The sequence below is a fragment of the Leuresthes tenuis genome, unplaced genomic scaffold (assembly GCF_036924035.1).
Source record: "Leuresthes tenuis unplaced genomic scaffold, fLeuTen1.0.hap1 SCAF_2, whole genome shotgun sequence".
Taxonomy (NCBI): Eukaryota; Metazoa; Chordata; class Actinopteri; order Atheriniformes; family Atherinopsidae; genus Leuresthes; species Leuresthes tenuis.
The window spans coordinates 40172337-40198885 of NW_027325356.1; the positions used below are offsets into that span (position 1 = coordinate 40172337).

Consider the following 26549-nt stretch of genomic DNA (forward strand, 5'->3'; position numbering starts at 1 on the left):
ATGAGGCCATGTTTCAGCTATATTTAGGAAAAAACTGACAGTGAAAGAGCATCCAGGCTGTTCTCAGAGAAAGGTTTAAAGCCAGCGTCTGTGATGCTATGGGGCTGGATCAGAGTCCATGGCATGGAGGGCTTCATCTGTGTGAAGGTACCACTGATGCACAGCTGGATGTTGGAGTTCTGGAGAGACAGATGCTGCCATCAAGGTGACGTCTTTTGCAACAATTCCCAAACCATTATAGTGTCATTAAAAGGGAACGGATGGAACACTGGTAAAATAAATACAATGATTGCAATTATTTAAAATACACTGGTTAGTTCTAACTGTCTGTTAACTAAAGGTTATATATAAAGCATAAATATACTGTATACTAACTTGATTTCATGCAATGTCATTCGCTTTCTGTTGCGTTGAAAAAAGTTAACTTTCAAATTACAGCTGATGGTCTGATGATTATCATATTCAGTTATGATTTAGTCAACTGCAGAAACCAAAACAAAGAGATATTCTACTTTTGTGTCACACAGCATTTATTATTTGAATAGGACAATACAGAATAGAAATCTGACATAGGAAGAGGCTGCAGAGCACATCTTCTACAGCATTAATTCATGCATGTTCCAGAAGTGAGTGACGGTCAACATTTATCATCTGAGCACTGTGTGTGATTCTAATGTATTGTTGCTCCATCTCTACAAACAATAATATGAAGATAGCTGATTGTCTGTGTTAGCTTTCCACATCTTGTAGGTCCCTGTGTGCCTTCATGTACATTAGTGTACCTGAATCTGCTCTTTCTTCTCCTAGCTTACCTATAATTAGGGCTGCCACGATTAGTCACCTAGTCACGATTATGTCGACGAATGTCTCGATGCGTTGTGGGTTTTTTTTTTTTTTTCAAGCTTAGTTTTTCTCTCAAAGCTGCTGCAGCACCTTCCACTGCTGCGTCTGCCTTTCTGTCCTTGACACACATGTGCAGTAGTGGTAACCGGGGTCAGCCGTGATGTCACAGGAAGTTAAACCAGACGGGCTCTGGTATCATGGCTACCAGGCAACGGAGCTCAAAAGTGTGGGAGCATTTAAAGAAAACTAAAGACAAATGTGTGCAATATAATATCTGTAAGGCAGACTTTGCCTTCCACAGCAGCACAACGACGTTGCACGAGCACCTGAAAAGGAAGCATGTTGTTGTAGCTGATTGTGAAGAGGGACCGTCGTCTTGGTAAGCTAACTGGCTAGTTAGCTGGTAAAATTAGTGTAAACGGAGAGTTAACTTGCTACTTACTCATATTGATAGCTGTAAACGTTAACATTAGCGATGATGATTTAATTAATTAGCCTTAGCACACATATTTCATGTGTTTTTGGGTTATGTTTCAGTGCTAAAGTATGTTCATCTTCAATGGACGGCTTTGTTACAAAGCTAGCTACATGCACACCTCAGCAAGCAAATGTCCTGACTGAGTCCACACTGAACATGTTGGTGTTATATTTGAGTCATATTTTGTGAATAATTCCTTAGTTTCAGGTGCCTACCTCATTTGATTTAAATGCAGCTGTGTTTGATGCCAGAGAAAAATGAAGGAAAGAAAAACCTAAAAAAAAAAACCAACAGTTTGCTACAGAGTTAAATAATTGTTTTTTGCAACAAGCTGCATATTTCATCAAAGGGTTAATGAACTATGATATCAATTGTCTTTTTTTGTTAGCATATACCTTAAACACTCCAAGCTGAAAGCTAATGAAGGTTATATAAGAGCAGCTGCATGTTTTACATTCTATATATACGTATGATCCGATTAGTCGACTAATCGAAAAAAAAATAATAGGTGATTAGTCGACTATTAAAATAATTGTTTGTGGCAGCCCTACCTATAATGATGTTCTCCTTTAACTTTGGGCAGGAAACTATCCAAGCATTTCTTTATCAAGACAATTTTGTGAACATGCAGCAAAACAATTCAATAACATTAAATAACAAAAATACATTTTGGTTTTACATTTTCATATAAAAACAAAACAAAACAAAATGTCCAATGACATAAACCTCACATAGTATTTTAATAGTTACAGTCCAGAATAGAGATCCAACAGCCTCCAGTTAAAAACAAGAATCCATCTTTCCATCTCGTACTTCACCCAGCTTGGATTTGTCAGTGGGAGCAGATCTGAGGTCAGACTTCTGTTGATTTGGCACGTTTCCTTTCTCTGAATTGAAAAATGAGTTGAAGAGTGTGGTGATGAGCCACAGACTTATAAAGTAAGTATCAATCTGTAATGTATGACACTTAAAAGATGACAGCATTTAAGGATGCCAGCAGAAGCAAATGTGCAATCCAGTTATTACTGATGGAAATACCAGGTGTTACTACCTGCCTGTTGGCCCCAACATAATGTGGAGACAAAAACCTTTTTAAAAACCGGGGGTGTGCATTTGGGAAAAGTAACAAATGTGTAAATCTAAGGGAATGAGAAGTGAACATGCTGAGCTGCGACGAAAAGAGAAGTGAAGCCCTCCATTGCTGCTTACATTTACGAGAGTACCAAGTACTGTAGCAGAACTAAATACCATCAACAAACTGTTGAGAGCGGAGACCAGATATCCAGGACACAGTTCACTATGGAACCTGACAGACCATGAGAAAGCGTAAAAACAAGAAACACACTGTTCAGTCATTAAACTCATCAGTCAGCCTTCACTAAGCCCACAGAAACCACAGCACAGTAAATACTGTAAAACAGATTACTGTAATGATCAAAAAAGGTTGTGAAAACCTCAGGTAGGTGTTTGAACTACACCCTCAGTGGTGCAACCAGTTGAGACAACACTTAAAAGCCTTTCACCGAACCGAAGCAGAGCAGCCAAACACATGAGGTATTTCTGACCACTTTTATGATCATTTGAGATATGACTGTCCAGCCTTCACAGCCATGGTGGTCTATTTAGAAGATGTGTTTATCAAAGCTCGAGCAAATTTGGATGATTACTGATCATGTGTAAATGTTCCTTACATATGGAATGGAGATTCTGTTTACTTAGTAAAACAAGGTTACATTTTGATCAGAGCATAACTTCGTCTTTATTTCTCACAGTGTGACATGAGCATGTTCCATTTCAAGGCTGACTTACCGTAGCTCCTCCTTTAGACGAGTTAGTTTGTCATACAGGCGGTCATTCTTTACGTGCATAGGATTGTTGGGGACAAACCAAGCTGCTATGAACTTACACACCACCACCACGTGCTGTAGAAAAGCAAACGACATAAGCACAAACCCTCAAGTAGCTTTTTTGATTTCAATTATCAACACTGTTGGCAAACTTCTGCTATACGAACCTCAAAGAGGATGACAAAGGCAAAGCGTACAGCCAAGACCAACCAGAACTGGGAGGTCAGAGTGTAGTCGTCTTCATTCCTATAGTCTCTGTAGCTGCACACAAGACAGTTTGTCCATTTCATCTAATCTAAGAAATAATGTAAGTATGTGGACATTAAGTAAAGGTTATTGAGTTGTTTCACCTGCACTGGGTGACATTGAAGTCATGTCTTTTCATTGGATTTATAAATGTGGTTGTGGTCCCGTTACTCATAAAGTATGCTGTAGACAGAGTGTCCCCAATGTAGCCCTGCATGCAGCTGCAACAAGAGGACAAAATACATAGAGTACAAACAACCCTGTCGGCTAACGTGTTATCATGCGTTTCAAGCAGGCGACGTGGCTCACTGTGTGTTTGTGTTTCCTTTGGCACATGGGCTGTAACGGTAACGGTAAACAAGACGAGGAATAAAGTCCGATGTGACTCCAATGACCAGACCATTAGCAATCACTGCCAATACACCAATGGCCTCCAACACCTTTGTCCACACATCTGCAGACACAAACAACAAGACGAATACAGTACGGTTACATGCACACACCTAATGAATGTTTCCGTCATGTTGCGATCTGTTCTTCTACAAATGGGGTTTTTTCCTAGCCGTTCTCCACATCCATTCAATCTTCCCACAACCTTTGACTCATTTGAAATCAGCCCCACTGCTCACCGATGTCATTGGTCTTCCGGGGAATCAGACGTCTTTCCAGACGGACCATTTTGATGGCATCTAGGCGGATCTCAAAGATGTTATTGATGAGGGCTAGAAGTGGTGCAAGAGGGAATGCTGCCACGAATATGGTGGTGAAGCTGAACTGGATCACTGCAGAGCACAGACAGCAGTCCCAAACACGGAGCCACAGAAATGGAATCAGCTTTCAACAAACGAGAAGCGTTTAGTTTGGAAGTTCAGACGTGAGAGAGAAGTAGAAATTAGAAAAAAGTCTCATTTTTAGGCCAGAGCTGCATGGCTTCTTAAGTAGTGGGAGAGAAATCTGACCAATATTTCTAACAGCACTATTCAAAACATAACAGGAGCTTTCATATCTACTAGTTTGAGTAGTTTCAGTAAAGTGTGATGTTACCAACGTGTTACTGCATCATGTTCCAGCTGCATTGGGAGATAGAGTGGTTTCATATTAGCCCAGTGTTAGCTGTTAATGTGGGAATCCACCTCCGTTGTTCCTGGGTGCCCCCATGAGACCCTGAGATAAGATGCCTATTTTGGGCCCATGCCCACTCAGTACCCTACGTACATTAACTCAGATTGGGCCACCTACACATGTTGGCTAGGGCAAAGACCCTGATTTTCAGATATGTTCACAACAGTGGACGTACCCATCTCCAGGAATTCATTGAACAGGCTGAAGGCATCAGAGTTGGCCAGGTGGTAGTTTCGTAACCAGTCCCGAAGTTTGCAGACATCACATGGTTCAATCCGTCCCTGTTCATCATGGCAGGCTTTCCTGTAACAGTGACCACACTTCCTCTCCAGCTTCCTGGCAGTCTTTCTGCTCAGAAGGCTCATTAACCAGCTGAAAACAACATGAATGGAAACTGTTTCAAGGTGTAGCTGACACAAACTTGACTGTTCACTTACCAGAAGAGGTGAGCAAGAACAACACACTCACGGTATTGTGAACTCAAAGATGTTGTTGAGAGTCTGTTTGAGCAGCATGATCACTGCCATCTGGATGAAGAGGTCTGTCAAACAACCACTCGGATGGCACTAAAAGACACACAAACCACATTTGAGAGCATGCATTTTTTTGCAGTTGCAGTTTGAATGTATGAACCCGTTGGAAGTGAATCATCTTACCTCCTCTAGTCTAAACCCTGCAATAAGCACATACTTTCCTGGATGTCCATTTATCCTGTGCAGAGACAACATCACAAGAAGAGCTTTACATCAACAATCAGCAGCTGAATCCTTTCAGAGTAAGGCTGGCTTCTGTATATTGCTTATAATGGTGAGAGGGTTTTAATGCAGTGAAGTTGTTAAGACTGATTCATCTGTATCTGACCCTTTATTTTGCTTTTCTGGTTTATGAAAATTCAGAAATGTATTATTATACATCTTTAAAGGAGAAAATATTTTTAAAACTTCAAAATTTTGTGTGAAAAATGATGATGTTTTGTCAAAGACAAGTTGGCTCAACTCATCATCAGTGCAGCACCAGAAGTTATCCTACAGAATATTTTGTGCCTGACATCAACTACAGATTCCATCACGACGATTCGGTTCCAGTCAGTGTACCTGCCCAGGAAAAAGGCCACGTAGAAGAGCGAGGAGAAGAGAGTGAAGAACTGGAAGGTGAACATCTTGACAGTAAAGCTTCTCTCAGTAGCAGCAAACGAGTTCAGCTTCTCTGAAAACACAAAAACACGAGTTTTCATCTAATTCAACAACAGAAATGTTTTCTACACTACTGAGCCAAAACATCATGACCACATGCCAAATATCTGGCTTATTCACATTGGGGATCAGACCTGTGTCAGCACACCCCCTAATGTCCAACTCAGCACCACAGACTGAAAACACCCCACAAACCCCGAAGGCCTTCTCCTCTTACAGTGACTGAAAAGCAGCTCCTACTCCGAATATTGAGTGGTCAGGTTATTGTGGCTCAGATATGTAAACTTTACCTAGACTTTCACATCTATAGTGATAACAGCCGTGCTCTCACCTATTTCACACAGCTTGAGGGACACCCATCTGTTAACCTGCAGGTGGTGTTAGAAGAGAAACATTACAGCCAGCACACTGCTGATAGGGAGAACTTCAGGAGTCACCAGCATTTCTTCAGAAGCTTCCAGCAGAACTTACCTCCTGTTTCGGTCATGTTCAAACCTGTGTGGGTTTTTTTACCAGGTGACTGCTGTTTTAACTCATGAGCTGTTCATCTTTTTGCACTGAGCCAAATGAGAGATCTTATGTCGAAGTAACACACGGCTGCCTAGAAATATCTTGTAGATGTCACGACTTTAGAACCCTTTCATTTCAAGAGCTACATTTCCCACTCTGTGCCGTCTCCAGTGATGCTAATCCACTCAAATTAAAGCACAGACTTGATCATTTAATGTAGTATTTGTTACTCCATTGCAAAATAGAGCCTTAACAAAAAAGTAGCTGTCCAAAAATTTTTTGCTGTAACTACAAATATAAATGTGTGCTGGGAGTTAATGTAATCAGGATACATATACATACCCGGGTCATGATCTGAATAGTGACGTAGTGCAGTACAGCTCCAAGCAGCACAGCCACAGTGTTAGCATGGTCTGTCAAAAATTTCCACTTGAATTCAGACATCAAGGGAGCAGCCACCACTCGAAACACCACAATAGCATGAGTAAGGCCGATGATCACCATCATCTGCAACACAACAATCAACATGACATTCCAGGACTTGAACCCTGGCTGCTGCCCTTTAATGTGTATGGGTCAACCAGGTGAGCTGCCTGCTACTGCACAGGTTGCTTTTATTTCTCTTCTAAACAGCAACATAAATCTGAAGCAGTCTTTTGAAAAGCTGTTTGTTTTTAGTTGCAGCAAATATGGTCAACATCAGAAAAAGCTCCTCGGGAATCTTTCATCTTTTTGTCAATTTAAAACTCTTCATGTCTTACTGTATTAGGTTTTTGTAATACAATAAAACCTGAAAAAAAACATTTCTGACTGTATCTGGAATATTATATCATATCATATCTTGTGGGGTTTTTTTTGTTTTTTATGGCTTCGACCTGAAACGAGTTTGGAACCATATCATTTAATGTTTGCAATGTCAGATGAGATTCACAGAGTTGTTTCAAGTCTCCCTAATGCACGTCGAATCTTCTTTGAACGTGAAATAACATAAGCAAAGTCTAATAAGTATATCCGATACTACAAATAATAAAAGTGGCTGATATAGATATAAAAGAGGAATCAGAAGGTAGGGACTTGCATGTAGTAGGCACAAAGTTTCAGAAAGGTGAGGCTGCCTGTGACATGGTTTAAGTTTCATCAGTAAGGATGACCTGGATGGGAACATTCCTGTGACACTGAGAAGTCAGGGTAGCCTGGAAGTCACACATGGTAATGCCTCCTACATCCCAACCACCACAGCTACGAGCTGCACTGCAAATGGTGCGAGTGTGTTTCTTACCATGACTGTTACTAAGGTGAGGACGAGAACACTGCGCAGGTAAGAGTGTCTGAACTGTTTGGGTCTACAGTTTGGATCATTGACTATTTCTAGGATCAGTTCCTCCTGTTGACACACACACAATTCATGTACAAATACACACACACATATATATAGATGTATAAATATAAATATGTACGTATACGTGTATTATATGTGTAAGTCAGGCAGAAAGCTTTACCTCCTCCTCACACCAGTCAAAAACCTTCCACTTAGAGACATATTTGGCTCGGTGTCTCTTCCACAGCTCCAGGAACAGCGTAGCTAAAAAAAAAAAAAAAACGCGCACACACACACACACACACACGAGTAGATCAATAATTCAGATCATCACCACACAATACTTTAAATTGAACTCAAGACTCACCCCAGATTGCCATGAACATAGCAAAAGCCACAGTGCCCTCATTGTCAAACAAATGGCTGACCTGTGTACACACAAACAAACCATGACACCGAACAGGAAGAATGGCACTGCTGGACCAGACAAACAGGCGCAATAACGCGACAGGACGACAGCATCCTCACTGCTCACTCAGTGACTGATTCTCACAAAGCGGATGAATGAAAGGGTCAGTAGGAGTCAGTGGGAGGCTCAGGTGATCATGAAGATCAACTTCTAGCCCCTCCATATGTTTATGTTTATGTATTTAGCAGACGCTTTTATCCAAAGCGACTTACAGGTAGGCAGGTAGGGTAAGGGGGTCTTTCCTAAGGACCCCTGCTGGAGGTAGTACCTTTCATGCAGGGGATTTGAACCCAGGTCTCCCACATGGAAGGTGGCAATCATACCACTACAACCCCCCATGTTGTGTGATTGTTGTGCAATCTCACACTAATTAACATATCAGGGGTAATATGGGAATTCTATATTTCTGTGGTAATTCCATGTGGTAATTTACCAGGAGTAGTAAACCTCATTGTAAAGACCAATTAGAGGCCAGTGAGTCATTGATCCAACAGAAACAGAACAGAAAGTAACAATGGAAGAACCCACCAGTGACCATTATTGGTGAAAGAGTCCAGCGAGCTGAAAAAGTTTTCATTTCAGTTTTACTACATAGATCCAATTCACAGGAGAAGTAATTCAAGGCACGTTGAACCTACAGTCCAATGACACAAGGGTCTAAATCAGAGGAAGCAGAGAAAGTGTACCAGCAGGCCAGCGGGACTTAAGTCATTCCTGCATCTCTTGAATATGATTGAGTAATAAAAGTTGGAATAACTGAACTTCTGCTACTTTTACTTTTTGTATTTTACTTTGTTTTCATAAGCAGCCTCGGCAGATTAGTTATTCGTTATCATGCAGGAATACCAACCAATAGTTAGGTCCCATGTTATACTGTTACATCTAGTTGGCTGTGAACTAATTCAAGTTATAGAATTCTTTTGAATGAGGTTACATTAATACATTCAAGTTAAAGTTTGAAAACAGGATTGATAAAGCATCAACTTCACCTTAGCATAGGTGCATGTGTCTGACAGGTGCCACACTTTGGAGGTATTATCCCAGCGAGGGCACATGGTGATGTTGGACTTACACACTTCCTCACTTTGGACATACACACAGACAAAGATAAAAGTGTTATTGTAAATAAAAAGTATTAGCTGTTGCTTAATCATACATCTTCATTTGATACCCATCATAAAGACTTTACTTTTATATGAAGGTAACGTCATGGCAAATGTTGTTGGATAACATAACACACTATTGTACTTCTAGTTAAGGTTTGGCAATAAAACCATCTCAAAGTTAGATCAAAATGAAAATCAAGTTGATCTCAGTGGTAAGCGTTACACGTTTTCAGTTGATCCACAGCTCAAACCAGTCCCATAACAGCTAATGTATCAGACCATCACTTCAAAATAAATGCACAACTGCAAAACATTGTTTTAGCTATCAGCAGAAAGGGGAAAGGGGAGAAAGAATTGACCTGACCGGTGGCATGGAAGCAGGGGTGAGACGCGGACTTGGGTTAACTAGCATTATCCTCCCAATCTGTTGCTTTGGTTTTTTTTCAATTTTTACTTCCAAAAACAACAACTTCTACTTTTACTGTACAGCTGCAGCTGCAGCACATATATTCAGCCCTTTCTCTGTCTTTAGTGAGCAGCCCACACACACTCACCACACTGGTCCCTCCCGTCTCTATGCACAGATACCCAAGAAATGTGTGGAATAAGGCTGGCTGAGTTACACTGTTGCTCCCTGAATGCTTCTGTTGAGCATCGTAAGTAACCTTTTCCCAAGAAAGAATCTAGTGAAAACACAGCAAATTTCAGGCTGATTGTTGCCACTGCAGGCAGAAAGAAGGAAGAGCATGGAGAATATAAATATATATGGAGAATAATATAAGAGAATATAAATTCTAAATATATATAAGAAGAAATTTGTAGATAAAGTCCAATAAAGTGAACTGCAGTCTGTAGGGTGAGTGCAGCAGCCTGGCAGCTGATAAGGATGTTAATGTGAGTGTGACAGGTAGTATGCTGCTGATGTGGGATGTAAATATGATTAGAACTGTAAATCCATATGCATGTAGCTAAGAGGGACTTTGTTACACATACACAATGACAGAAAACTCACTCTATACCGTGATCAAGACTGATATTGATCATTTAAGAAAGCAATATTGTGATTTTTTTTGTCATATTGCCCAACCTTAATTCTAGATATGCATATACCTGACTCACATGAGAGGGCTGGTGTTGAAAAAGGCAAGTGCATACAAGAAAACTATAACACCAAGGGCAGCAGCTGGAACCAGCAGTTTAGTGTACCAACCCAACCACAGGTAGTAGAGAGCCACCTTCTCCCCAAAGTAACACCTGCAGGATCATAAGAACAGAAGATCAGTTTTCATTAAAAACTTCTCTGTCATCGCTGAAATTCAAATTTCACCCAGATTCATTCAAAAACAGCAGCATTCAAAGCTGACACTGTGCATTAGACATAAAGTGTAACGGCTTTAGATGTCCCGCAGACCTGTCTAGGAAAAATGTGAGAGGAACTCAACAGTTTTTGTTGACATTGATGATCATGTTAACTATTGGTGTTGCACTAAAGTGATCCTCATACTTTCTCCCTCTAGTGTATGTTAATGGTGTTTTTATGCATAACACACTTGCAGTTTAAGTTCCACTGTGAGAAACATATGTGTGAGAACGATATTCCAAATGGGGTAAAATACATCTTCAATCTTACCTACTCCATCCTTGAATTTTGTCAATTTTGGCCAGAAGCAACAGCCCTCATAGCTTCCAAATATAACAACTTTTGTCTAATCAGTCTTCAGAAAAAAAAAGCCCTGAGGTTCCTAGAATATTTCCTTGGATTGACAGAATGAGTAATTTGTTCTCATCTTCTTGAGGAAATTTCGAAAAGGTGGCCACCTCCAAGTGGTTCACGGCAGTTTCCAGTATGCTCCAGTTCTTGCTTTAATTTGAGTGACCATCAAAGGCTCTGATGTTTACTCATCTTGCATTGTTTAGTTGCACAAGTTCAGCAAACGTATGATTTAGAGTTTACAGGCATCTGTACAGAAATGAACTTTTATTGTTTTTAAAAAGAGCAACACAGAGCTTCCAACAGCTACCGCTCATGTTCTGCACATGTTGTAACCAGCTCAATATGTAAAGGGACATTTCAATCGCGTTTTCGCCCTGTTGTCGAAAAAAGTTGGCACAATATTAACTGAATAGCAAAACAGCAGCAAAAGCTAACCAGTGGGAGCAAGGGATTTCAGATTCAGTTTTAGTTTCCTTGCCCCTCAGTTAGCTTTAGCTGTTGTTTCACTCTTTGGTCTATGTTGTAGCTAATTTTCTCAGCACTCAGTGATGTTAAAAAACAGGCCTATTGGTTGAAATACTCCAGAATATCCCTTTAAGTTCCCATTGCAGTGTAATTGTTGGGTTTGACAGTGGAAGAATTGTATGTACAATGTGATGTTGCACTGGAAAGTCACAGTCTGAGTACATGTACTCATATATAAAAAAATAGAATTTAATATCAGTCAAACATAATAATATTTACAATAAAATACTGGCCGAAGATGTGTTTTCATCCAAAGACTTCTCATAGACAGTAGCAGCATCTTTCATGTTCTTGTTGTTTGGTCATACTTCTAGGATTCTGCAATCTAATTGGAGCCTGAAGCAGTCAATCTGAATTTATTGCCAAGTGAATTTACTGATTAATTGAATTTGTGACACAATTGTAACAGTGTGCACAGTTTCAGTGAGAGTGCAGATGAAGTTGAGTGAGCGAGAGAGAGACTGACTGAGCGAGCGTGTGGCGGGCTGCCAGCACGGTGGAAGAGTTTGTGAGAGAGCGCAGAGTGAAACTGAGTGAAAGAGGCTCTTATTGCACATTGATATTCATCATAACAAACATGCTTTGTTGAGCGCAGAATGGATTCCTGCATGCTGCAGTTCCGTTAGCTCACATTTAATATTTCCTCAAAATACAGTTTTTGTGCTTTCACAATATTTATTCTGCGCTCCAAGTGTCCCTTTGCTCGCTCAGAAATGAGGCACAAATATAATGCCACATGAGAGTGGTAATATATCCACTCTCCATGGCATTTTACAAGGCCTCCTGTGACCCCGGCTGCTGGCTGAAGTATTAATGCCAGAGTCCGAAAAGGGTCTCTCTGCCAGGGTCTGGGCCAGACCACTCCAGCAGTCCATCACAGCACTTAGACGTGTGTCAATTAAATACTTAACTTCGCATGTTTCCAACTGTTTCCATCAACAAATATATTAACATTTTTCTTAAATTTGAAGACATAGGCTGTGATGGCTCACTGCAAGGTTCCCAAGGGCTTTCCGCTGACTACTGGGACAGAACAGCCACCAGCCTTATGGTACCACCTGGGCAGTAATGAAGAGGAACAGTCCTTCTCCAGCTGCATCATCACCATGTCTCCCACTGCACAGCTGAGAGCTCTGCATCAAGAGACACGGCTGCAATGAAGGAATGATGACCCAGAGAAGGATAAACTTGACTCAGTGGTCAACAGATATGCCCATTTCTACTCTTTCTATAACTTTAGAATGATTCCAGTTCCAGATTCCAATTTTGACCATAGATAGGTGTCCACTCTGGCATTTATGATTGGACACTGCAATAACTCCAGCTCCATGGTAGTTAGAATAAGGTGACCAGATGTCCCAGATTTCTGGGGACAGTCCCCGTTTTGAGTGACCTGTCCCCGGTCAAAGCTGTCCCCGAAAATGTCCCCGATTTTGACACTGAATGGGGGAAAATGCCCTCAGACTCAAAGTACCACCAGTTATTACAGTAGCCATTGAACGCACCGCCAGAGACTACGTCGTATGACGTAGAGACGCAGCAGCGTCAACAACAATCTAGAGTCAGCAAAAACGAAAGAAAAGGAGACCAACGGTCGCGATAAATGGTATGTTGAGTATTAACTTATCTATTTTGTGTGAACTGGCAGTAGACTTGGCTGTGAGTGCATGTGAGTGTGTGTGAAGTGATGTAACTTTAAAGTAAGTATGACTGTTTTTCTGAATTGAAGACCTAACGCAGGGAAATATCTAAAACCTGCAGGACAGCAGCCCTTGAGGACCGGGTGTGGACATCCCTGACCTAACGTAACGTTATAAAAGTCAGTGAACGTTAACATTATGACACTGTTTTCATATCTGTCATTAGGGAAGCTGTGACGTTAACATTAGCATGAGATTACCAGGTGATGACATTTTTTCTCATGTTCTCCTCTGCTCTTATTCTACCTGGGCTCCTGAGGTGGAGGTGGATAAATGAGGAGATAACTGGAATGTCACTAATTCTTTTGATTGCCACCTTTTGTGTAATAAAAGCTGGTTAAGATGCATGAAAAAGTACTTGTCCCTGTTTTTTTATTTCATAACGATGATATTTGATGATTTTTCACCACTGCAATGAAAATGATTTTCATTTCAGAAATCTGGTCATCTTAAGTTAGAAGTCATTGAGTAAGCCTCACAGGATCAGAATTTGTGCTAGCCCACCTGAAACAGAACATCTGCCGACTTTCCCAACGAGAGAAAAACACATTAAGTAGCTTCTCCTTGTTTCTGGCATCTTCTCCTACTAGCTTGTGCTAACTATTTCTCATAGCTTGCTAGCTAACGGCATTGATTGCTGATTTTACTCACGTCATGTCTAACACACGGAAAAAGAAAAAAAAAACATTGTATGGAAATACTAGTTGTTTTTTTTTTGTTTTTTTTTTTAATCTGAAAGGATATTTTATTGTTAATTAATAAAAACATCAGGTGATCATCCTAATCTTAGGTCACATGTTCTCGAGACAACGTTTTCTCAATAGCCTTCCAGTATTTGGTTTGTGGTTTTAGTTTTAAAAAGTGTGCAAAAAATGAAGGACTCTGAATATCTTTAGTAGTCACAGTGACATGTAAAGACTCACTTGACATCATGGAATGGTTGTCCTGAGAAAAGGGCCGACCATCGAGCCCACTCCTTTCGCAGTTTTTTCTGCTCCTTCCTCTGAATAATGGGGGGGACAAAAACAGGTACAAACATCATGGTCTATCAAACGAGGTAACAAGAAATATGGAAAGAAAATGGCGTTCCACTAATTTTCACTTATTCTGGAAAGGAAGTTTGATAATTAAAAAAAAACTTTCACAGAGCAAGAACTGCTCATTATTCATAATTGACAGAAGAGAGTACAGCCCCCAGCTTTTTTTTCAGCACTGTAGCCAGTCTACAGAGACTCATGTATTCCATTAACTCTCAGTAGTGATGATTTCATGAGCTTCTTCAGAAATAAAAATAGTTTCTGTTGAAGAAGAATTCCATGGCATCCCTTTTACAGCATAATAAGAGACTTAAAAGTGCCACTGGACGTATCAGCTTTCATCTGAAAGGCTCCTTCACTTGGTGGTTCGTTAAGTTCACATGTGTATCAATGACTCACCTAACCAGTGGGTGCGACTTGCTAACCTGCCTGAAAAACATTTTTTGGTCGCAAAATCCAACATGTGAATGGTTGTGAAAGCTCTTGGGGTGGAGAGACAATGTTGCATTGTCGGTGCTGAGAAGGTGATACCTGAGACCGCCTCCTCTGTTCAAAGATACTTTTTCCAGTTTAACATAGATGCTTCTTTGACTCCTCTCAGGAAACATATGACTTATTTGTCCAAGATGTGTAGAATAGAATAGAAAAATACTTTATTAATTTTTTCTATTCTTCTTATTATTGTCATTATTATTCAATAATAATAAGACTAATAATAACATGACTTCTTTGTCCAAGATGTGTACATTACTGTCTTGAAAAGAGTGTTCTTCCCCTTCAGATGGAGAACTACTGAGTCTGGCTCCCCTGTGTTGTGCTATGCACTTGTAAAGTGGTTGTTTAGTTTCTTTCACCAATTAGTTTCAGAAATAAAGGAGCCTTTTGGATGACAGGTAAAACATCTTCAAGAAACAAGAAAAAAAGTTCAGCTGCCTTTATTCAAGCTCTTAAGCTAGATTTATACTCTTCCAGAACGTCGACGATGTCGACGTGAAGTCGTTATTGAGCATTCGAAGTTCTGCGTCGAGGTAACACGTTGTTCTGCAATTCACCATGGGGGGAGGGAGGTGTGGCTGTATGTTTGTGTGGTTTCAGGGGTTATAGCCGAATCCTTGCCTTTTCTTCCAGTCACAGTTAACAGCAGTAAACAATGGCAACCGAGGTGGAGCAGCTTGCAGTTAGCTCATCAATATGAAGAACAAAAGCTTAAATTGCAAATGTTGAAGCCAGGCGACAGAGAAGACGTTTGCGGGGGTGTTCTGTACGACCGGCCGAGGCTGGGAACGGGTAAATTTACAACACTGGTTGTGAATTCACTGGTGTGAACAAATGCACTTTAGATAATTTCAAATGTCAATGAGCTTCTTTGCCATATACAGCCATTAGGACCAGAAAAGGCAACTGCCGGAAATTACGTTCTGAGCTGACCAATCACAGCCCTTACGGCCCGCATCTACGTAACGTGAAGTTAGAATTTTTGGGAGATGCACGCCAGGCTACGGTGGAGGGGTCAACATCAACAACGTCTGTACTAAGTAGCGACGTCGTTGACATGACGTTAAAGCATAAACTACGACTTAGGATTCCTACACCATTGAACCTGACTTTTATGTAAACTGTTTTTGTTCCGTCAAGCTCTCTAAGCTAACAATAACCATACCTTCATGTAAACCATCAACCTTTATTTGAAATCCTATTTCAATCAGACAGTTAAAGAATAATTTTTCCTCAGTTAGCAATTCCATAATGCATTTGACTTCACATTTTATTTCATATGGTCACATTTTTTTTGTTATCAGAACATGTTATTGGGATTAAAGAAACCACATCAGGCCAGTTTAATACATATTCAACTGATAGATTCCAGGTTGTTCTTGTAAATGAAGAATGTTCCTCACACACACCAGAGTAAGTCATGGAGTTCCACAGGGTTTCTGAGCTTGGACCGATACTTTTTACTTTATAAATGTTACATTGGGTAATATTATTAGACAGCATGGCATAAATTTCCATTGTTATGCTGATAGGGTGACCAGATGTCCCGCTTTTTGCGGGACAGTCATGCATTTTCATTACTTTTTACACGTCCCGCAAATTGAGAGGTTGTTATTGACAGTCAGACTCCAGTTCTGAAATGCATGTTTTATAATCTGGCATTTATCAAATGGCTGTGTGGAGAAAGCAGTGAGGCTGTCATCAGGGGCAGGGTGGGCTGTTTGATCATGTCAATCAAACAGGAACACGGACGCAGGTTAAGGGCGCGCCCACCAACAAAAAACAATGCAAATCAGATCAGAACGGCACCGGCATGCAGCACGAGACATGGTGGGAAAAGGAGGAAAGACTAAGAAAAGAAAATACAGCTACAACAAAGACTGGGAAACTATCTATCCCTGGGTGAAACCAGTGCGAGGTAAAGTTTTGTGTGAAGTTTGCTTGAGTAATTTTTGAATCAACCAGATGGCAAAGTATAGTAATGTTATAAGCTAAGGGGCAGAATAGAGACTTTTAGCTTTTTAAAGTTATTTTAGACTACCTCATTGTATTGGTATCCCACATTGTCCCACACAAACATAGTCTTTGTTCCACATCTGGTGAATTGGAATCTGGTCACCCTATATGCTGATGATACTCAACTATACTTATCCACGAAGCCAGATGAACCTATTCAGTTGGTTAAATTACAAGCATCTCTTAAAGACAAAAAGACCTGTAAGACACAGAATTTTCTGTTTCTAAAAAGACAAAAGAGAAGTTGTTGTATGGTCCTAAAACAGACAAGCAGGTAGTCAAAGGTTGGCTCACCTCATGGAGGCAGAAAATCGTTTCAAACACATCCTTCGTCAACAGCTCCTCTAGGTTTTCTGACATAAGAAAACAGAATATATCTACATGAGAGGAGGCTGTGTTTTTTTGGCTCCTATCACTACATATCTTACATGAGTCATTTCAATAATTAATACTCATTGCTTCTTGCTAATAATCTTTCATGGATAGTTAGTGTAAAACAAAAAACATATACATTATTAACTATATTAAACTTCTTTAAACTAATCATACTCACCTCCTGTGTTAATGAAGGTCTGATGGACAATGAAATGTACAATTCGTATCCTGGGAGAATAACAAAAAGCTCAAATAAAGTAATACCCCCACCATGGTGAAAATGTGTACTGTCAGGTTAGGTTTTCGTCATTGTTCAGGCCCAGTGAACGTGCTATCATTCATGTAAGGTGTCTTCATACATACATACACAGTACATGTATATGTATATATATACATATTTGAATGCTAATGACATTATTTGGCATCATTAAATACATCACTGATACATCAGTGCTTTAAGCCTTTTCTTTCCTGAAACAACACAACTGGAACTACCTGTACAGCTTTTGTCGAAGGGTGTGTGAAAGACTATAGGTGTGTTTGTGTGTGTACGCATGTGGTTACCTGTTAGCTTGAGTGACAATTCCCTTCATGTCTCCAAACCAATTGCACGAGTCCGAGACTTTGAGCAGGTATTGGTAGTCCTCAAAGATCTCATTGGGAGCTCGCAGGCCAAAAAAAATCTTGTCGTGTTGGATGATCCTCTGAAAGACAACACACACAGGTGGGTTATCTTCGATTCATCCCTTAATTTAAAATGTTTGTTACATCATTTGGAGAAACTCACAGTGACTTTGATGTTTTTCTTTTCTAGCTGCTGGATAAATGCTCTCTGTCTCTGGGCCTTCTGGTCGGAGTCATCATCCACCTTGTCAGCCACCAGTACAAAGTCAAATGTCCTCTGGGTGGGCTGTTCAAAGACACCCCCCCCCAGCGAAAATGGAAATGGAAGATGGAACAGACAAGGAGCGTTGGACAATTGTAACAGATTATTTCTGATAGACCACCCGTGTCTCCTCTCATCCAGTTCTGATCAGGCAAAAGTGTTGGTAGCCAGCAGAGGTGTCAAAAGTATTCACATTCATTCCACTTGGGTGGAAGTATAGATACTAGAGTTTCAAAAGACTTCTGTAAAAGTTGAAGTATCAACTCTTTTGAATCTCTGATTCTCAGTTTTTCCCACCCAAAGTGGAAATCACAAAAACCTCTTGAGTTTGTTGTTGTGTATCGTCCACCTGGCCCTTATTCTGAGTTTCTGTCTGAATTCTCAGAGTTTTTATCACAGTTAGTGCTGAGTACAGATAAAGTCATTGTAGTGGGTGACTTTAATATTCATGTAGATGTTGAAAATGACAGCCTAAATATTAACTTTAATTCTATATTAGACTCTATTGGATTTTGTCAAAGTGTTCACAGACCTACTCACTGCCTTAATCATACCCTTGACCTTGTGCTGACTTATGCCATTGAGAGTGAACAGTTAGCAGTGTTCCCTTATAACCGTGTCTTGTCTGACCATTTTTTAATAACTTTTGAATTTACATTACTTGACTACACGGTTTCTGAGAAGAATTTTACATATAGAAGGTGTCTGTCAGAGAATTCTGTAACCAGATTTAAAGAGTTGATTTCATCATCCTTTCCTTCACTGCCATATGCAGATATGACAGAGGACGGCTACCTACATTTTACTCCAGTAGAACTTGACTCTCTTGTTGACAGCACTATAGTTTCAATGCGTACAACACTGGACAATGTTGCCCCTCTGAAAAGGAAGGTAATCAGTCAGAAGAGGTTGGCTCCTTGGTATAATTCACAGCTGCGTGCGTTAAAGCAGACTGCAAGAAAGCTGGAGAGACAGTGGCGTTCCTCGAATTTAGAAGAGTCTCAATTAGTCTGGAGAGATAGTTTAATAACGTATAAGAAAGCACTTCGTAAAGCTAGAACTGCTTATTATTCGTTATTGATAGAAGAGAATAAGAATAATCCCAGGTTTGTTTTCAGCACTGTTGCCAGGCTGACAAAGAGTCCGAGCTCTGTTGAGCCATGTATTCCTTTAACTCTCAGCAGTGATGATTTCATGAGATTCTTCATCAATAAAATTGTTTCTATCAGAGAGAAGATTAATGGAATCCTTCCCATTATTATCACTGATGTATCATCAAGTAGAGCAGCTTTAGAAGGATCTTTCGAACCTGATTTGTATTTAGACGGCTTCTGTCCAGCTGATCTTTCTGAGCTAACAACAGCAATAGTCTCTTCTAAACCATCAACTTGTATGTTAGACCCAGTCCCAACCAGACTGTTCAAGGAGGTTTTCCCCTTAATTGACACTTCCATATTGGATTTGATCAATCGGTCTTTGTTGACAGGATATGTACCTCAGACTTTTAAGGTTGCTGTAATTAAACCTTTACTTAAAAAACCTACTCTTGATTCAGAAGTGTTGGCTAATTATCGACCTATATCCAATCTCCCTTTTTTGTCTAAAGTTCTTGAAAAAATAGTTGCAGCTCAACTTTGTGATCATTTACATAGAAATAATCTGTTTGAAGAGTTTCAGTGAGGATTCAGAGTGCATCATAGCACAGAAACAGCACTGGTGAAAGTTACCAATGATCTCCTCTTAGCCTCTGATAGCGGACTTGTTTCTGTGCTTGTTCTGTTGGATCTCAGTGCTGCATTTGATACGATCGATCACAGCATTCTGTTACAGAGACTTCCATCCATCCATTTTCTATACCGTCAATCCGTTAATCGGGTAGTGGGTGGGCTGGAGCCTATCCCAGCAGTCATCGGGCGAAAGGCGGGGTACACCCTGGACAGGTTGCCAGTCCATCACAGGGCCAGATATAGACAAATGAGACAAACAACCATGCACTCTCACTCCTACAGACAATTTGGAGTCAGCAATTAACCTGACATGCATGTTTTTGGACGGTGGGAGGAAGCCGGAGAACCCGGAGAGAACCCACGCATACACGGGGAGAACATGCAAACTCCACACAGAAAGGCCCCAGGCAGGGATCAAACCTGGAACCCTCTTGCTGTGAGGTGACGGTGCTAACCACCACACCACCATGCAGCCCGTTACAGAGACTTGAACATGTTATTGGGATTAAAGGAACTGCATTAGGCTGGTTTAAGTCATATTTATCTGATAGATTCCAGTTTGTTCTTGTAAATGAAGAATCTTCCTCACACATTGGAGTAAGTCATGGAGTTCCTCAGGGTTCTGTGCTTGGACCGATTCTTTTTACTTTATACATGCTTCCATTAGGTAACATTATCAGACAGCATGGCATAAATTTCCATTGTTATGCTGATGATACTCAGCTGTACTTATCTATGAAACCAGATGAAACCAATAGGTTTCCAATAGGTAGACATGATCCAAAATGCTGCAGCCAGAGTTCTGATGAGAACTAACATGAGAGATCATGTTTCTCCAGTTTTAGCTTCTCTTCATTGGCTACATGTAAGATTCAGAATAGAATTTAAGATTCTTCTTACATATAAAGCTCTTAATGACCGAGCTCCATCATATCTTAAAGATCTCATTGTAAGATATTTTCCTAACAGAGCACTTCGCTCCCAAACTGCAGGTTTACTTGTTGTTCCCAGAGTTTCTAAAAGTAGAATGGGAGGCAGAGCCTTCAGTTATCAGGCCCCTCTCTTGTGGAATAAGCTGCCAGTAAATGTCCGGGAAGCAGACACCCTTTCCACTTTTAAGATTAGGCTTAAAACTTTCCTTTTTGATAAAGCTTATAGTTAGGGATGGCTCACGTAATCCTGAAACATCCCATAGTTAAGCTGCTATAGGCTTAGACTGCTGTCACACCTTTCCTCACTTTGCTCTCTTTTTCCCTGTTTAATTTCACAATTGATTTTATGTACATGTGACATTATTGTGGTTATTAACTTGTGTTTCCCTGTTCCAACAGATATCCTTTGAATGGCGTTATGGTGTTTTTCCCCCCTCTTTTCCCTCTTTTCTGTCTTCTCAAACCCCAGCAGGTCGAGGCGGATGGCCACCCTTCCTGAGTCTGGTTCTGCCAGAGGTTTCTTCCTGTTAAAAGGGAGTCGTTCCTTTCCACAGTCCCTCAGGCTCAGGACGGGAGATTGGACTGAAGACAAGTTTCGGTGCAGTCTGTTGGTTTCCTTAGCTAGGATATTATTTTTTGAATTGGCTCTATATGAATGAATTGGATTATTTTGAAATGAATTGAATTCCAATTGGCTTGAATTGGACTATATTATTTAAGTGCCTTGAGATGACAATTGTTGTAATTTAGCGCTATATAAATAAAATTGAATTGAATTTAATTGAATACAGATGGGGCTGCATGGTGGTTTGGTGGTTAGCACCTCACAGCGAGATGGTTCCTGGTTCAACTCCCGGTTGGTTCTTTCTGTGTGGAGTTTACATGTTCTCCCCGTGTATGTGTGGGTTCTGTCCGGGTTCTCCAGCTTCCTCCCACCGTCCAAAAACATGCATGTTATGTTAATTGGCATCTCTAAAGTTGTGAGTGTGTGTGTTGTTGTTTGTCTTGTTTGTCTCTGTGTGGCCCTGTGATGGACTGGCGACAAGTCCAGGGTGCACCCTGCCTTTCACCCGATGACCGCTGGGATAGGCTCTAGCCCCCCAGCGAGCCGACCGACCGGTAGAAAATGGATGGATGGATGAATACAGATGACTTTTACAGTTACTGTGTTATTGCAATGCTGTAAACACATTTGATATAGAAATTAAATAAAAAAGCCTGAAAAAACATGTTCACTAAACAGGAGACAGAACTGAAAATGTCCTTTTATTTTGTTCTTATTAATTCTGAGAAGATAATGAATTAGCAGTGTGCTGCTCACTATCTTTTTAGAAGTCAATCTAAATAATCCAACAGTTGACCTCTTCATTTTTGCCCAGAGCCAGTTATCAGAGCAAAATTATTTTCTTTGAATACATTTAGAATCTCAGTGTCTCAAGTGAATGTCTGTATTGGTATTTCCAATTCAAAGGAAAAAAATAAATGGTGACAGTTAGGATATTGCTTTTTAATTTGTATACCCAGTTGTACCCACTTGTAAATGTCCCTGTAATATTACTGGTTTTTACAATCATGATTACATGTGTTAGGATTAAGGGCTATTCCTGGCATCCATGTCCACATGTTGGACATTGTGGATTCATGCACGTCTCTATTTGTGCCACAGCTCAGGTACATGTCAGCCTTTAACATCAGCATGAACCACGGAAGGAAAAGAGCAACTCCACAGCAGCAAGAACAGCTCCTGTGCATGTGCATGTGCAAAGGTGAATAATGGTTGTGTAGATAAGATAAATCCTCTCAAGCAGTATCTGCTCACAGCGCTGGAGTTTCATCTGCTCAGACATAGATAATCGCCATAAATACCTCAATGATTAAAAGCAATGGCACTATCCCTCAGTGAATAAACACAAACTGTCATTTGGCTGTGATGTCTCCAAGTTTTCTGGAAGATTTTAAAATGTGAGGACATGCAAACACCAAACAAAAACTGGTGGAAGAAAAGAAAAGCAACACAGTCTCTGTTTGAGCCAAAGTTAAGCTGAAATTCAATCTTCTTCTAAATGTCCCTTTTAAGTAAAAACTGCATTAGTCTCGTTTAATTGAAACAGGCAGAAGTTGTGATCCATCTCTGACTGAGCAGGTAGTAAAAAGTGAAAACTAAAAGTCAGAAGTGACTCAGTGTCTCATCGCTGCTACAGTTGAAAACAGCCATATGCTAGCTTTTAAACAATCCAACTCCTCCCCAACCACAAAGACCTGCAGCAGGTGAAACTGCACCCTGACACCTGCATGTCTACATGTTATATCCTCCTAGCTACCTGTGTACCTGTACACTCATCCACTGACTGAGCTGGGTTCTGTACAGTTGCAGGTTCGGGATAATACATATATTATAGGTATTATCAGCTTTCACACGGCATTCATTTAAACCAGAGTTTCAGCAGAAAGGAATCCTCAGGAGAATAGGCTAAACATTACTTTTTCAATGTTAATCTACATATGTAAAGCAATGAGACATCAGACACAAGCAGCTTGTCTCTTATTCTGAACAGAGATAAAACTGCGGTCTGGTCAGTGGAGTCCCGTTGTGAGCAGGTACAGGCTGTGTTTGCATGTTATCTCATTGATTCAGGAAAAGCTCAGACGAAGGGGAGAAAGGCAGGGTGGACTCTTACCAGTGAAGGGAGTAAAGGCTCCATGCTGAGGTCATTCTTCTGTCTGTCACACAGCTCAATGCTGTCCTTTAACACACACACACACACACATAGAGAGAATCAAAAAACACTTTAGTTCATATTCAAGGTTTATATCCAATATGGCTAAACTAAACATTTCTGCTTAATTCATATAAGTAAAACGGATTTTGTCTTTATTCAACCTTTGTAACTACAGTTCAGCTTTATATGATTATTATATTTATATGATTTCTATAAATGTTTAACTGCAAAGGTTACTGTTTGTTTGCAGATATGCTTTACTTTCTCTTTTTTATGGATATTTAACACCTGCTGATTGAAATGATACAGGTGAGATGTTATTATGGAACCAGTCTTTGTCCCTATCCAACAGACATGTAGCAGCCTGCAGGTGCAGACCTGCCCGACCTGGCATTCCCTCACACGTAAGATGTGTTCTTTTTTCACTGTAGGCTTAGTTCTTTCTTCTGTGCAGTGTGCAGCCCTGTCTTACTGCCTTCAGACCTTTCACAGAGCAGATCCAGAGATAAGATCAGTTTCTATTGTGGCAGAGCAACAGTAGATACAGCAGTGAACCCTCAACATGGGTGTGACCCTCAACTTTACAATCCCACTATACCGATAATAAAAGTACAAATTATTAATTACAATCACAGTCCTTTAAGAAAAACCACCAGCAGCTAAAACGTCCTGTATTTTAGTTGGTGGGACACGGTGTGTAACACTCAGGGGCTTCTGGTATTTCCTGAACCAAACACATGAATTTGAGAAAACAGTCAGAATGAGAACTGATACAGGAGTTAAACAAAAGCGCGTTGCCCTGCAGAGGATTCAATGAAGACAACACGGCCCCGGCAGAGAAAATTCACGGATTGTTCGATTGCTGCAGCTCTGTCTCCTGTGCACCACAGAGGTAACGCAGAACTGTAGTGTGGCTTCTCTTTCAGACTGAACGACAAAACAAAAGCAGCTGTCACACATGTAGATGACTAAAACTTTTTCAGTTGTTGGAAGTTTGTGATTTAAAGCGCACCGTGTAAAATGTGATTGATACACTGAAAAATACCACAACTGATTTTCCAGATGTTAACAATAAATATCTACTCAATAAACATCTGGAAGTGTCATTATGTATTCCGTCAGTATAAATAAATTTCCTGTAAACTGTTTAAATGCAGAACATCACTCATAACAAAGTCACCTCTGGTTGTTGGACTGTTTGCTTTAAGAACCATATTGTTCATTTACCAGGAAAAAAAACTTCACAGCACAATCTTAACATTGTGTCCGATTTGAATTGGTTGATCCTGTTAAAAGCCCCATATTCAATTGAATAGTCGCTGAGAGATGGACGGCAGCATATGTTGTGCAATGGAAGTCACATCCAATAGAAGCACTTCAGAAAACTCCCCACTGAAGTTGTATAAAGGTTAGCTTCTTAGTTCAATTAATATAAAAGTAAGAAACCTCAGCTGTATTTATCACATATATAAGAGTCATTAGCGTTAGCAGACAGATATCTCTGTTACCTCGGTATTCTTGAAGTACATGCTTGTTGTCTTTTTCAGATGGGAAGACGAGTCTGAGAAAAGCGCATCCGTCCGACAGCCAGCAGCGGTGTCCGGTTCATGAACGTCTCTCCATCACTGACCGTTTCACTGGTCAGGAAAAGGGCTAAAGACCTCTGTGATCTCAACAACAAGTCCGCTTCACTTCCGCATACCTTCAGGTGACCGCTGCAACGTGCTGTGTGAGAGGTATACAGGTGTGCCTTACCTGGTCAGCTGACGTCACCTTTCAAAAAGAAGCCACAGTGATGAGGCGTTTAAGTTCCGCGGTAGCGATCGGCAAACTTTGCTTTGTCTTCAAAGACGAAATCCTTTTTATATGAATTAAAAAGCAAAGATCCTGCTTCTCTGAAATATCTCTTCTTTAGAAGAACATCACTGTATGAGCAAAAAAATCTATCTCTCATTCATTACTGAAGTTGTTTTAGGGCCATCAGCCAGCTACACCCTGTCTTCTGTTGACACCCTGATTTTACCCTTCAGGTTACCTTCAGTAGATTTCTTGCATGCTCAATGTTTTTCATTACACTGGTGAGTAACTCTAGACTTCACTGAACAGTGTGCACTGTGCTTCCATCTCAGCAGAACATTCACTTCCTGCAAGAGCAGAACAAAATCATCTCCATGTGTTCAGCTGTGGGCTGAGCAACATCTGACTTTGGCTCTGTGCTGGACTGGCAACCTGTCCAGCCTGTACCCAGCCTCTCGCCCAGTGATAGTTGGGATAGGCTCCAGCCCCCCTGCATCCCTGAATCAGATTAAATGGGTATAGAAAATGGATGGATCAGTGCATTTATTGCCAAATTACGAAAAAGTCAACACTGTACATTCCAGACTGATGTTATTTGACCATTCGTGTTCTTTAGACTCAGCACTTCAGCTCAGTCAGGATCAAACGATAAATCAAGCATAGCATTAGAGGATTTTTTTTTACTATTAACAGAATCATGAGGGAGATACTGTCACACAGCAAGTGCAAAGCTGAGAACTGAAGAACAAAACATTTTAACTTCCCCGATCGAATCCTCAGAGATCATCAGTGATATCATGCATTTCAAAATCAAAACAAAATCTTTTTGTTTTTGAGTTCTGTTTAAATTGTGAAAGAGTAAGGGGTGACACAGGAACCCAGGCACAATTTGGCCAGTAGAGGAACCACTTACGTTGATAAAAGGCTCACAGATACATAAGCCTTATTCCTGCACAAGCTTCCCTGGTAAGCCAAAGAGACTCTTTGGCTGTTCTAAAAACATATACTATTTGAATATATACTGATGGGTCAAAATGTGTAGAAAAGTACAAAACTTACCAATACTGTGATTGGTCGTTGTATTTAGTAGACAATTTTAACAACTGCTGTTGTGTTTCACTGAGTGCTGTAGAGGTGCAGTTATACTCTGTGGTAATACCTGTTTTATATGCTGTTTTATCCTGTTTATGGAAATATATTCAAAACAGCTCAGTTCATTAACATGATGATTCAAAGTTCTTTTCAGAGAACTGTCATGATCTTGACTGGCTGTTGTTGTTTTTGGTTTCTGGGTTCTAGGCAGGGCTGGGCAGGTCTTCTGGGAGTCTTGGGCGGAGGCTTGATTATTCCTGCCACCACACCTGTTCCTTGTCTAACCTCATTCGGAGACATTTATTCACCAGATTGTTTTTTAAAATGGGTTACTGTGAGGTTTTTTTGGGTCTCAGCTACAGCTTTACCTGAGTTTGTGTCTTCCAGCTTCCATCAACCTT

At 40.4% G+C, this 26549-nt stretch overlaps 1 protein-coding gene across 2 annotated transcripts; it reads right to left on the reverse strand.

The window, feature by feature from the left end:
* Positions 1-1994: 1994 nt before the first annotated feature.
* On the reverse strand, positions 1995-25135 carry LOC140302243 (anoctamin-9-like). 2 transcript variants are annotated; one of them, XM_072381065.1, is made up of 24 exons: positions 24768-25135; positions 23218-23278; positions 17782-17904; positions 17559-17698; positions 17173-17222; positions 16914-16972; positions 13995-14074; positions 10252-10386; positions 9016-9109; positions 7925-7985; positions 7739-7821; positions 7519-7623; positions 6582-6746; positions 6061-6097; positions 5631-5742; positions 5193-5247; positions 5005-5102; positions 4712-4908; positions 4044-4196; positions 3724-3868; positions 3519-3635; positions 3336-3429; positions 3131-3243; positions 1995-2208 (listed from the first exon to the last, which is right to left on the reverse strand). In XM_072381065.1, exons 2-24 carry the CDS (start codon positions 23239-23241, stop codon positions 2175-2177), a joined length of 2274 nt encoding a protein of 757 aa, XP_072237166.1. In that variant the 5' UTR covers positions 23242-23278; positions 24768-25135; the 3' UTR covers positions 1995-2174. The 2 variants fall into 2 exon arrangements, with proteins under 2 accessions (XP_072237166.1, XP_072237165.1); XM_072381064.1 differs by having other exon boundaries at positions 23218-23283.
* Positions 25136-26549: the final 1414 nt, after the last annotated feature.

What these genes read in the sequence shown, in the direction of transcription:
- LOC140302243 (XM_072381064.1), bottom strand. Translation starts at nt 24,788, where the DNA reads ATGTACTTCAAGAATACCGAG. An exon ending in GTGGCCTTTTTCCTGGGCAG is followed by an intron (nt 5,248 to 5,630) that starts GTACACTGACTG and finishes GTCTCTGCACAG; the next exon opens with GATAAATGGACATCCAGGAA. An exon ending in TTCAATGTCACCCAGTGCAG is followed by an intron (nt 3,430 to 3,518) that starts GTGAAACAACTC and finishes TCTTGTGTGCAG; the next exon opens with CTACAGAGACTATAGGAATG.